This window comes from Prionailurus bengalensis, chromosome D4, assembly GCF_016509475.1.
Source record: "Prionailurus bengalensis isolate Pbe53 chromosome D4, Fcat_Pben_1.1_paternal_pri, whole genome shotgun sequence".
NCBI lineage: Eukaryota > Metazoa > Chordata > Mammalia > Carnivora > Felidae > Prionailurus > Prionailurus bengalensis.
The window spans coordinates 7,904,448-7,917,084 of record NC_057359.1 but is presented as its reverse complement, the minus strand read 5'-3'; the positions used below and the strand labels follow the sequence as shown (position 1 = coordinate 7,917,084).

Below are 12,637 nucleotides of genomic sequence, written 5' to 3'. Positions count from 1 at the left end.
GTTTGAAAATGCCAAGAGACTCAAAAGATAACGAGGAGACCAGGAGAGCCGCAAATAAAATTGAAATGTCAATAAATAGATCCATTTTGTAGAGGAAATTAGTTACTGTTGTCAAATGATGCCCAAACACCAAGATATTAGGTCAAACATTATGAGCCTCAACCCCCTTAAAACAAATACCCAGAGTTTACCCCTACTGGATATTTTATGTACAGATATACGTTAATTGTCTGTACTTATAAACTCTAGACCCCCCACCAACTCTCAGAGGTATCCATATTTATAAAGCCCAGTAAGAGTTTATGCCCATTGTCTAGAAACCTTTAAAAATAGTTGGTACACCTGAATCTAAAGAATTAGCAAATATTACCTGTTTAATTAAATCTATCATTGAGTCGAGGCTTTCTTTCAGGGCATCGGGATTATCTGCCAATCCCAAGTAAACGCCCAAAGGTGTGCAACTAAGAAAGTATTTTAAAATCTATAAAAAGATAAAACCTATCTTACCTCTTAGAAATTATTTCTCAGGGCAGGGTTCCATTTTTAAATTCCCCCAAGATTCTCAAGAATTCCAGTCAACTATGATATTAGTTAAGGGACAAGAACACTGGACGAGTAGCTCCTTAAGAGCTGTAAGTCGATACCCCACACATCAAGTAGTCTTTAAAAGGGGATAACGAAGAGAGTTAGGACCAAGGGAGGGAGAGCTGAGCCCCAGTGAAATCCCATCCAGCCTGGAGCAAACAGAACAGAGGTCAGTGCTGCTCTTTGCGACGGCCAGTAGAGGCTGCCAACGCACAAGGACAGGAGCTCCCCGTCGACCCCACAGACACAGGAGGAGGTGTCGCCAAAACATAAAGCACTCCCCTGGTATAATGGGAAGACCAGCGTTTTCGGAGCTCATCACAGAGCATTATTCAACAGCAATCACCAAGAGTCTTTTCAACCATAGCTTCTGGGCATGTGTCACAGGAACAAAGGAATCGCAGTGCATCTTGAGCACTTTTGAAAGCTGATCACACTTAGCCGCTCTCTGACCAAAGGAGACCATCGAGCCTTATGGGAATACCTTTCCAGAGAGGATCCCTCAGACATGAGAAAGTGGATATTCTCACTTAGAATACCCGGATTTATCGTCTTTAAACCCTCGTCTGAATAGATGGATTAGTTGGCTTCTTCAATTAAGGTGAATCGTTTACAGCTGGAGGAAACGTTCAGTTACTGGATTCAAAGCCATAAATGGATCTCTAATTTGGAAGTATCAGTCTCAAATGACAAACATTAATATGCTTAGAGGGAACTTTCCTCCTCTTCAGGAGTCAGGTGGGATTCTGGCCATCTGGGTCCCTCCCCCCGAGCCGGGAACAGCAGCGCTCAAACACGCCGAGTGGCGGTCGCATTTTAAAATTCACTTTGTGAATCTGCTCTGCCATTTTAAGAATTATGTATCTGGCCCTTTCTGCGCTCCAAACACTGCTATTTCGTGTGGAGGGGAACTCTGCCGTCAATCACAGCTCGCGTTCGCCTCGCAAATACGCGCCGCAACTCTCACCTGTCACTGCTCTTACATGTAACGTAGGCAGCTCAGCACTAAATCAATTTAAGGAACTGCAGAAGTTAAATACATACGTTATTATTATGATGACAGAAAAGGCAATGAATGTCTTGCAGCTCCATTTGCTTTCTTTGTTAGGGAAGAAAAAGCTAATTATCTGTAGCTGTCAACCATGAAGACCCAGACCTATTTAAATCAACATTAGCCTTGGACAACTGAAAACGGTTCTCATATCATATTTTTGCCTGATTGTTTTCTTTTTTGCACCAAAAAAAACCCCCATAATTTCATTACAAAATATTAAACATTCCGAAGGACAATGTAAAAACAAGTTGAAAAACTGTAAAACTACACGTCTGTATCCCTTTTCGCAACCAATTTAATATTTCAAAAAACTGCCAGGTTTCCGTAATATCCATTCTCTAATTAGTATAGCCAAAATTTAGACAGATGTAAAGCCTCACCACACAAATTCCTATTAATAGCTATGATACTTAGAAAATTCAACTGAAAGCCCACAGACTTCTTGGTTACAATGAAATTATGTCACTGACGATCAAGGAAGAAGTCCATTTATTTAATTAACAAAAAAGAGAAACACAGTCCAAAGTTGAAATGCTGATAAGTGGGGCGCCTGGGTGGCTCAGTGGGTTAAGTGTTCGACTCTTGATTTCGACTCAGGTCATGATCTCACAGTGACATCGAGCCAGGGTCAGGCTCCACATTGACAATGCAGAGCTTGCTTGGGATTCTCCCTCTCTCTTTCTCTCTCTCTGTCTCTCTGTCGCTTCCCTGCACTTGTGCTTCTGCATGTGCATACACTCCCTCTCGAAATGAGTAAATAAATAAAACTTAAAAAAAAAAAGAAATGCTGACAAGTGACAGAAAATTCACACTGGCTCATGGGCTTCTCGTTTGTACGTTATTGTCTTTAGTTCCCAAGCTTCCTTTCTCCTGTCCAGTCCTATTAGAATCTACAAGGAATAACTAGTTGGTCTTGAATTTTCTCTTTTCAGATTTAAGGACCAACTTGCATATTTCTAGACTATCAAATAAGAACTAAAAGAACATTCTTAAGAAGTCAAAGACAAATAAACCTATTATCATTAGTACATAAACTATGGTATCTCTTAACAACGTGCTCCTCAAAGTATGCAAAGATCATTATTCGTGATGAGGAATGCAAATATCCCCTGCATTTGCTCTCAGAGTTTTCCAGTGATAAACATTATTTTCTGCTATTTTCTTTAGAAGAGTCCTTCTCACACAAGTATACTTAGGAGTAGTTTACAACTTCACATTTTAAAAACTGCCTATTTAGCTTTCTGACGCACTTTTAAACACATGTAACCCCTAATATATGCAAAACACAGACAAATTGAAACACACTCAATAACGGAAGATAAAAATTTGAGAAATGGCCTCACACAATTATAGTTTTAAAAATGATAGCTCCGGGGCGCCTGGGTGGCTCAGTCGGTTGAGCGCCCGACTTCAGCTCAGGTCACGATCTCACGGTTTGTGAGTTCGAGCCCCGCATCAGGCTCTGGGCTGATGGCTCAGAGCCTGGAGCCTGCTTCCGATTCTGTCTCCCTCTCTCTCTGCCCCTCCCCCATTCATGCTCTGTCTCTGTCTGTCTCAAAAATAAATAAACATTAAAAAAATTTTTTTTTAAAAATGATAGCTCCATACATAAATCCCTAAACCCGCCTTAAACAGAAAACTATTTCTAACTACAGCTGACTCACAACTCCAAGATTCTGATGTTCCACAACCCCTCCTTGAAATCTGAAGGAATCGCTATTGGAGACCGGGAGAAAAAGTCAAGAACCATTAGTATCAAGAAGATAAAAAGCAAACTATCTCAAATCCCAAGAATCACATAGGAAGATGGCTAAGGTATACAGACGTGGCCTATCGTGTAGGTAAGGAAGTTTAGTTAAGTAACTAACCTGCCAAAAACTAAGTACAGTTCTCACTGTCCAAAACTAGCAAGTGACAGAATCAAGACTCCATCTCAACTTTTGACAACAAAGCCCAGGTTCTTTTCACAACATGAGACTACCTCCCAGCAGAATTCTTCTCTGGCTTCACATTTCTAGAAATCTGCATCTATCAAGATTGAGAGACGGCTGACATCCTTTACAATTAATGATGCTGGTGACAGTGTTATTCTGTATGCACGCAAACATGGCAGAAATGACAGAAATATGATTAGGGGGTGGCCCTTTGTCTTAAAATAAGGAGGGGAAGATAGATGGTCTTCACGGGTCCTTCCAGCGCTAACATGCTAATATTCTTTGGGTTATTTATCTTGCTAAGATATTCGGGAACAGGTAAGAAGCCTCTGGCTCTTTCTTTTCTAATTTTCCGAAATCTGTTCAAGATAACATTATAATTCCTACTTGATCACTGTTTTCTAAAAACTTAAAAACAGTATCCCTGCTAACATCATTCTCGCAACTTGGTGAGAGGGATTATTATCTTATATAGGTGAGGGAAATGAGGCTCAAGAAGATTGTGGCGACCTGGCCTGAATCACCAAACTATAAATGACAGAGCAATTCCAAATGCAGGTCTGTCCTCCTCACACCTCAGGACAGTTGCCACCATGTGCCAGAGGCTACCAGAACAACAGCATTCATTTGTCCATCACCATTACTTTGTCACATCCTCCCTCGTTGGTTCTCAGAACCAGCCTGTAATGAAATGAGGCAAGTAATACAATTCCGGCCCCATTTTCCAAATGAGAAAATGGAGACTCAGAGAATTCATATCACTTGCTCAAGGATCCTCACAAAGGATGGCAAAGCCAAGTCTGAAGCCCCGGCCTCCTGCCTCCAGAGCCCACTGTTTCTTCTGTTGTTATATTTCATTGTCAGTTACCGGTTGGCTCTTTGAAACATAGCTTTGAGACATCTCTGTGCCTACCCCGTGTAACCTGGTCTCTCTAAACCTGAACTTCACTGAGTATAATTGAGCTCACGAAGGCATTGCTTATGTGTGATACGGTGACTTCTGTTCACAATATAGATTTTATTTTCTAATCATATTTGTCTAGGCCAGTCAAAAAGATCCCCACCCGGACTTGAATGATCAAGAAGAAGATTTCTAATTATCAGGAAGATCCTACTTCAAAACCAAGAGAAAAAAAGAGGCCTAATTTGGAAGCTTGTTAAATTATAAATCAGCCTTCTCTTCGTGTACGTCCACTTAACAGGACAGACAGTGGTGCTGCCTCTCTGTCTTTAATTCCTCAGGCTCTTTCTACCCGAATGCACTGCCATTACTGAAGGCCAGAATGATCTCATTTAGCCAAGCAGCTTCGTGCCCTTTCATTAGGCCCTAATCTAAATTATACTATAAAGACATAAGGCTCTGTACTTGTGACTGGCTCATGATAAAGGGCACTGGCTGGCCATGTGGCCTGATGAAGTCTTGGGACACAGAGGGTCTTTTTTGGACTTTATCAGTCTTAGAGCAAGCAATTTATTTTGAGCCAGAAAAATAAAATATAATCTTGGGCCATCTGGTTCTGTAACACTCTTTATTTGTTTAGAAAGGTCACTGTTGTCAAGTTATTGAATGTTATCTCTGGAATTGACAGGAAGAGAGAAGTTTCTGAAAGCAGGCCAGGAATATGAAAGCACCGGATATTAAGGTGTAAAGCAGTATTTAAAAGCCTGGGCTTTAGCGTTAAAGAGACTACAGTTCAAATCCCAGCCCCACCACCCACCAGTCAAATGACCTTGGGCAAGTCGCCAGCTTTCTTAATCCATTTTTCCTATCCGTAAAACCTAGAGAGTGACACTCTAGAGGGATGCTGTATAATGGTAAAATGATGCAACATCGATACTCCTAGCTTGTGGTTACCACTCAAAATAATTATTATATATTAAATATTATATTATCATATATATTAAATATAGTATATATAAAATAATTATTACATGTAATAATTATTCGATAATTGTTATTTTCGGTGTAATGTTTTGTTCTCCTTTTTCTTCAGTTTTGTATGAAACTACAATTTCCATTGCTTTTATAAATGCTTCTCTAGATGGCAAAGTGGAATTTAAATACAGACTCACAATTTACGCTATGCCTGTCAAGTATGTGGATCCAGAGCCTAATCCTCACAAAAACCTCATTCTCTCTTAAGCGTTTCAGCAATATTCACTACTTTCCAAAATCAAATCTATGGCAGCCATTACTCTCTTGGGGGAACGACCAGGTGGCTGTGTCGCCGAACAGTGAACAGTAGCCAGTATCAAACCCATAGCTGAACATCCTCAGTGGGCTGGGAGCACTGCGTCTTACTGGCCACCTGTTATCGTGTCCTGATGCTGTTATGCAATAGTTATTTTCTTTGCATTAGGTAGTCTTCTATTAACGTCTCGAGGGCATCCTGAGGCCCAACTCCTGCAGGAACAAGATGATCTAGAGTTTTTGTAGACAGACTCGTTAGGCCTGGCCCCTTTGTGAGAAGAGACCGGCAATGTGATTAAAAATACGCAAATCATTAAAACCTACATCTAACAAGGCAGCGCGATCAAAATTCCATCCAGAATGTTGCCAAAGAGCAGTGTTTTCAATTCAGCAGGCCAGGTTCCAGATCAACTTATCTAACCCCTCATTGACCATCTCAAGGGTGGGCAAAGATTTCCCTCGCACGTTGGCACAAATGGCCGTCCTGACGTGTTGAACCCAATTATTCCCACATATGACTGGTTTCCCCAGACCACAGCAGGCACTCTAAGCTAGAGCAAGGCTAGTATCAGGCTGGGAAGAACAAATCCATCTGTTTTCTACCCAGTATTAGCCGCTACACAGTTTCCTGTTTGGTGTCGACAGTAACAGGCACACATCTTCCCTATGAACCACTGAGTTCTCTGTTTACTCCGGAAGACTGACCAAAGACAGGAGGCAGTTATGAAAGACAAACTTCAAGCTCCAAGATCTAGCAAAGACGGACTACTTACAAACCAACAAAAATCTAAAACATACACACTGAGTCAAGGGCTACAAAGATAAACAGACCAGGGAAGTCGAGAAGCCTAGATGGAAAAACACGTAGGAGTTCTCTTGATCGACCTTCATTTGCCCAACTTAGCTGTAGGACACCACACCCTGCGCTTCCTCCCCAACCGTAGTAAAAGATGCCCATGGCGTGCTGAAAACTCCCAGCCCGCAGAGTCATCTCTGGGGCGCCCCTCACAGGTTTGCTACCAAGAGCTGAGTTGTATGCACCCCCAACACCATTTTGTTCCAAAACCTCATGGGGGGGGGGGGGGTATTGTTAGTGTAATTAGCTAATCTAATTAAATATTAGATAAGCCATGAAAGCAAAAATCGACAGTGTTCTATCTTTAGAAACTAAATCAAAAGCTCAGGAAAGACTTAGAGGTAAGTCACTACACACTTTGCTGTTGAAATAGGTAAAAGTAAAAAATAGAAAAATGGGCAAAATCTAAAATACAGAATGGTGGTTCTCAAATTTTAGTGTGGAGGCCTTGTGAAAACAGATAACTTAGCCCCAGTCCCTTGGTTTCTGAATCAGGAGGTAAGGGGTGAAGCCAGAAATCTGTACACTAAGAAATTCCCGAGTAAAACTTGGGGCACCTGGGTGGTTCAGTCAGTTAAGCATCTGACTTCCACTCAGGTCATGATCTCACAGTTCGTGAGTTCGAGCCCCATGTTGGGCTCTGTGCTGACAGCTTGGAGCCTGGAGCCTGGAGCCTGCTTCAGATTCTATGTCTCCCCCTTTCTCTCTCTCTGCCCCTGCCCTGCTCCTGCTCTGTCTCTGTCTCTCTCTCTCTCAAAAATAAACATGAAAAACATTAAGAAAAAATTCTCATGTTATGTAGAGCAGCTGGCCTGGGACCCACACTCTGAGAATCAGTGCCTTTCAATTCTCTAAATTTTAAAATCTACATTAAAGAAAGTGTAAAGTGGAAAGGGTTTGTTAGGAATGTAGATTAATGGGAGACGGGTTCCCCACAGCAAACCTACGATACTGGGAAAGGCCGGGGTCCTAACCAGAAGACAGTCTGTTATGTGTGTGATTTAAGATAAAACAGAATGTTAGTGGGATGTAGGCATCATTTTTTTACGACTGACTGTTTTAAATGACTTTTTCAATTAATGGACAAGCTACGAACATCAAACTCATCAGAAGACATCCGTCAGATATGGGCCATTTAGACACCCCTGGGGTATGACAATCCATTCCCCCCCACCCTTCACTGGAAGAAGAAAATTCTAACTTGATAGCCTCCTTGGTTCCTAAAAACACAAGCTCACAGCATCAATGAGTCCTTTATGAAAATTAACGGAAGGTAACCTCACTGAGGATGGAGTTGGGAGGTCAGCAGGGGTAGCTCCCAGGCCCTGCCCCTCCTCTTCAACTGCAAATCCACAGTAGGAAGAGACCGGACCTGGCAGGCAGCTACCTCACTATTCCAGCCGAAGGAAGGCTTTTTCTGCCCTGGCAACAGTCCAGCCAATGAGAGACAGTCACGACCCGGCCACTGAGAAGCCACTCTACTTGCGACCCCCAGTGTATGGCAGGGGACTTTTGGTTTCTAACAGCCCTCCCGAGTCCCCTTGCCTCTACAGAAGACCTTATCTCCCCTTTGTTCTCCAGACTTGCCAATGGTTTGACGACAGCTGGTAGCTCCCAGACTGCAATTCTCTGCTCTTCCCAAATAAACCCATTTTTTGCCGGTAAAGAACTGGCGGTTGTGTTTTTAAGGTTAACGCCTTTAAAATGAAAGCTTAAGGGTGATGGGTATAGAGGAGGGCACCTTTTGGGATGAGCACTGGGTGTTGTATGGAAACCAATTTGACAATAAATTTCATATATTGAAAAATAAATTAAAAAAAAAACACAAAAACAAAATGAAAGGTTAAGTACCACTATCCAATTTACACATGAGATTTCCGACGCAGAGAGGGTAAGAAACATCTCTAGAGGTGCAAGTCAGCCTAGGGGCAGCCTCAAGACTTCAATACGGATCTATCCCCAGATTCAATGTGTTTCCCCCCACCCCCCAATTTTACGACATGGCAGTATAATCTCTGCAAGTGTCCAAGGCAGGTTAGAAACAACACTGGAGTCCCAATCACTCTAAATACCTGTAAAACATGAAATGCTCAAACTGACACAGCAGTGTGGACTAGGTGGATTATATGCACTTCATCTGTTGTCTTGAACATACTCAAACATCATCTATAATCTGTACAGGATCATCAAATATAGGGCACTGGGAGGTAGCTGGTCTACCAGCACTGAAGCCAAATTTTTGGCAATACAACTCCACTTAGGCAAGAAATGTGTGGAGAATGGATGCCAGAAAGATCCACAAGCAGATGCAGCAGGGCAAGTGAAATAGAGACAACCAATGTTCAGACACAAAGAAGCACATTAGGTACACAATGAAATAACGCATCTACAGATGTAACATTTAGGGCCTTCTTGGAAACAAGGGCAGAGCCAATCCAGTCATAGTAATCGCTACTTGACGACGCCTTTAAAGCAAGTTATTCATTTTAGAAACTAGAGGAAAACACATCAAAAAAAAAAAAAAAAGGCAGCTTAGCTCTGTCTTCTAAGGTGGCAAGGTGTTCACGTAGTATCATATGAATTCCAGAAGTAAAGAGGACTAGCAGTAAGTCAAGCACCTAGGAATGATTAGAACGGCTGCTGTTAAAAACAAAACAAAAAATACACAAACAGAAAATAACAAGTGTTGGCAAGGATGTGGGAAAATTGAAAGGCTTGTGCGCTACTTGTAGGAATGTAAATTGGTGCTGTGATTAGGAAAAACAGCATGGAGGTTCCTCAAAAGATTAAACATAGAATTAGCATATATATCATCAAGCAATCCCACTTCCAGATATACACCCAAAAAAGCTGAAAACAGGATCTCAAAGAGGTAACTTGTACAGCCATGTTCACTACAGCATTATTCGCGATAGCCAAAAGGTGGAGGCAACCTAAATCCCCATCCGTGGATGTGTGGATAAAGAAGATGTGGTATACGCATACAATGAAACATTATTAACAGTCTTAAAAATGAAGGAAATCCTGTCACATGCTACAACATGGATAAACCCTGAGGACATTCGGCTACATGAAACGAGACAGTCACCAAAAACACAGACACTGCATGATTCCACTTATATGAGATACCTAAAGTTGTCAAACTCAAAGAAACGGGAAGTAGATTGGTAGGTGTCAGGGGCTGAGGGGAAGAATTAAAGGGGAGTCATTCTTCAATGGGTACAGAGTTTCAGTTTTACAAGAAAAATTCTAGAGATCAGTTGTAAAAAAATATGCATCGAGTTAACACTATAGCACTGCACACTTAAAAACAGTTTTAAAAACTAGGAATAAAAATGCCTGGAATACCCCAGTAAAGTGATAGATAAAAAAGCATTAGAAATGTTCAAGAGAACTTGCTTAAGAAAACCAGAGTCTCACAAGATTAGATGCAGTTTTAATCATCGTAACCTCTTAATAACGCTAATTTCTGTAACACTCTAGACATCTAGGACTTCAGTGTGTTATCTGTGGTGGAAAGAAGGTATGCCACATTGGAATTACTCGGAGGTCGTTAAAAATATTACTTATTCTCACCCAGAGAGATGTTCCCAGTTGAGTGAGCCATCATTACAGATGCAACTGTGCTATATTCTTCAACTGTGCTGGGACTGAAAACAGATTGAGAATTTCATTTTTAAGTGATTGTTTAAATCAACAGTAAGAAAATTCAATTTCATCACTTTTCCCAGAATAAGGAAATTACATGTATTGTTTGATATAATTAAACTGTCTTCGTACCATAAAGCTAAACATCGGTTTTATTTTCTGAAGGCATATGTAATACATTATAATTGTGGCAGCTCTACACGACAATGAACAGTCCTCGTGAGGAGATTGGCTCTCCACTGAGCTGAGCACCCATGGAGAACAGAATCAACAATACATGGAAAATGCAGATAGAAATACCTCGCAAGGCTTCTGAAATATTCTGCCCAGAACATTTCTCCAGTCAACAGCACCTTCCTATGTACATTTATCTCCAGGTACATCTTCCCAAGATCTACTCTGCTCTCCAGAGACATTGCTCATCTTTTCTTTTCCGCATTTAGAGGAAGGAAAAGAACTGAATTTTCCATACCCGAGCTTTCAGTGACAAAATAAAGGGTATCTCTCATTTCCATATATTTGCCATTTCATCTCCAGGGAAACAAAGCTACAACTTGAGAACCAAGGGTTAATGCAATCATTTCACACGGAGTTCACCTTGGTGCATCTTCCTTCTGCCATGTTTTAAATATCTATGGATATAAAGTACCTGACAGTATTATAAAATTAAGCCCTGTAAGAGGCTCCGTGAGCCAATATGCTCTATTGGTAACATTTCCTTAAGAACAACATGAATAGGTTATTTGGCCTGGAAGCTATACGTTATAATCTCTTTTCTTTTTTTTTTTTTTTTAATTTTTTTTTTCAACGTTTATTTATTTTTGGGACAGAGAGAGACAGAGCATGAACGGGGGAGGGGCAGAGAGAGAGGGAGACACAGAATCGGAAACAGGCTCCAGGCTCGGAGCCATCAGCCCAGAGCCTGACGCGGGGCTCGAACTCACGGACTGCGAGATCGTGACCTGGCTGAAGTCGGACGCTTAACCGACTGCGCCACCCAGGCGCCCTGATTATAATCTCTTTTCTACAAAGGTATACCGGAGCTCCATAAATCTATTTCTCAACTCCTGCCTTCTTTTGCCTTAAACATTTCCAGTGTGCCTTTTGCGTTCCCTTGGTCTGTCTTTCACTCCCCTTTCTGAGTTATTTTCTTAGCGGCTGCCCTGGAAATTACAAGGAGTATTTTAACCTTAAACATTCTAGTCTGGATTAACATTAACTTAATTTCAATAATAATCAAAAACTTTCCTTAGATATACTTCCATTTTCTTCCATTCCTTTTTACTGTTATTGATAAGCAAACTATACTTTTACATGTTATAAGCCTGTCAATACAGGGGTTTTTTTTAATTGTTATTATTGCTTTATGCAGTTGCCTTTTAAAACAGGAGACAGACATTATGAAGACAAAACTTTTGTGAATATTTTTCTGCATATATCTCATAACTATGTAGTTACTTTATCATACTCTTTACTTCTTCATGTGGGTTAGTTTACTGTCTAGTCCTTTGTAGTTACTGCTTATTCTTTCATTCCAACCTGAAGGACCCCCTCCTTAATTATTTCTTGCAGGCAAGTCTGCTAACAACAAATTCTCCAGTTTTTTGTTTGATTTGGTATGTTGTTACTTTGTGGTTGTTGTTGGCGGCTGGTTTGGTTTGATAAATGTCTTTCTTTTTTAATGTTTATTTATTTATTTGGTGGGGCGGGGGGGGGGGGGGGGGGAGGGGAAGAGAAAGTTGCAAGCAGGCTCCAAGAGGCCAGCACAGAGCCCAATGGGGGGGCTCGAACTCACGAGCCCTGAGATATGACCTGAGCTGAAATTAAGAGTCGAATGCTCAACCGCCTGAGCCACCCAGGCGCCCCTCGTTTGGTAAATGTCTTACTTTCTCCTGAATCTCTGAAGGAGACTTTAGCCAGATACAGAATTCCTAACTGGGAGTCTTTTTTTTTCTTTCAACACTTTGAAAATGTCTTCCAGCCTCCATGGTTTCTCATAAGAAGTCAGCCATTCATCTTACGGAGGATCCCTTTTATGAGATTTTTCTCTTCCTGCTTTCAAGATTTCTCTCCCACTTTCGTAAATTTGAACTAGGACGAGTCTAAGTGAAGATCACTTTGGGTTTGGGGTACACGGAGTTTCTTTCATGTGTGGACTAATATTTTTTAGCAAGTTTGGCAAGTTTTCTGCCATCATTTCTTCAAATACTCTGCCTCTTTCGTTCTTCTCCTTCTAGGCCTCCCATTTTGCATACGTTGGGACCCTTGATGGTGGGTGACCCACAGGACTCCTAAAGCTCTGTTCATTTTTATCATTATTCTCCCCCTCACACTGGTTCATCTCTATGGAGCGACCTCTAAGTTGACCA

General features: G+C 41.3%; 1 protein-coding gene across 7 annotated transcripts in view; it reads right to left on the bottom strand.

The window, feature by feature from the left end:
- Positions 1 to 12,637, bottom strand: part of RFX3 (regulatory factor X3) — a 296,558-nt gene that overhangs the window by 233,874 nt on the left and 50,047 nt on the right. The window contains exon 1 of one of the 7 annotated variants that reach the window (XM_043565458.1): positions 10,197 to 11,008. The exons of 4 other annotated variants lie outside the window; for them this stretch is intronic. In XM_043565458.1, coding sequence (XP_043421393.1) covers positions 10,197 to 10,230 — 34 coding nt within the window. In that variant the 5' untranslated portion in view covers positions 10,231 to 11,008. Of the gene's footprint in view, positions 1 to 10,196; positions 11,009 to 12,637 lie in introns of those variants that run through there. 2 more of the 7 variants (XM_043565454.1, XM_043565455.1) reach the window with 2 other exon arrangements.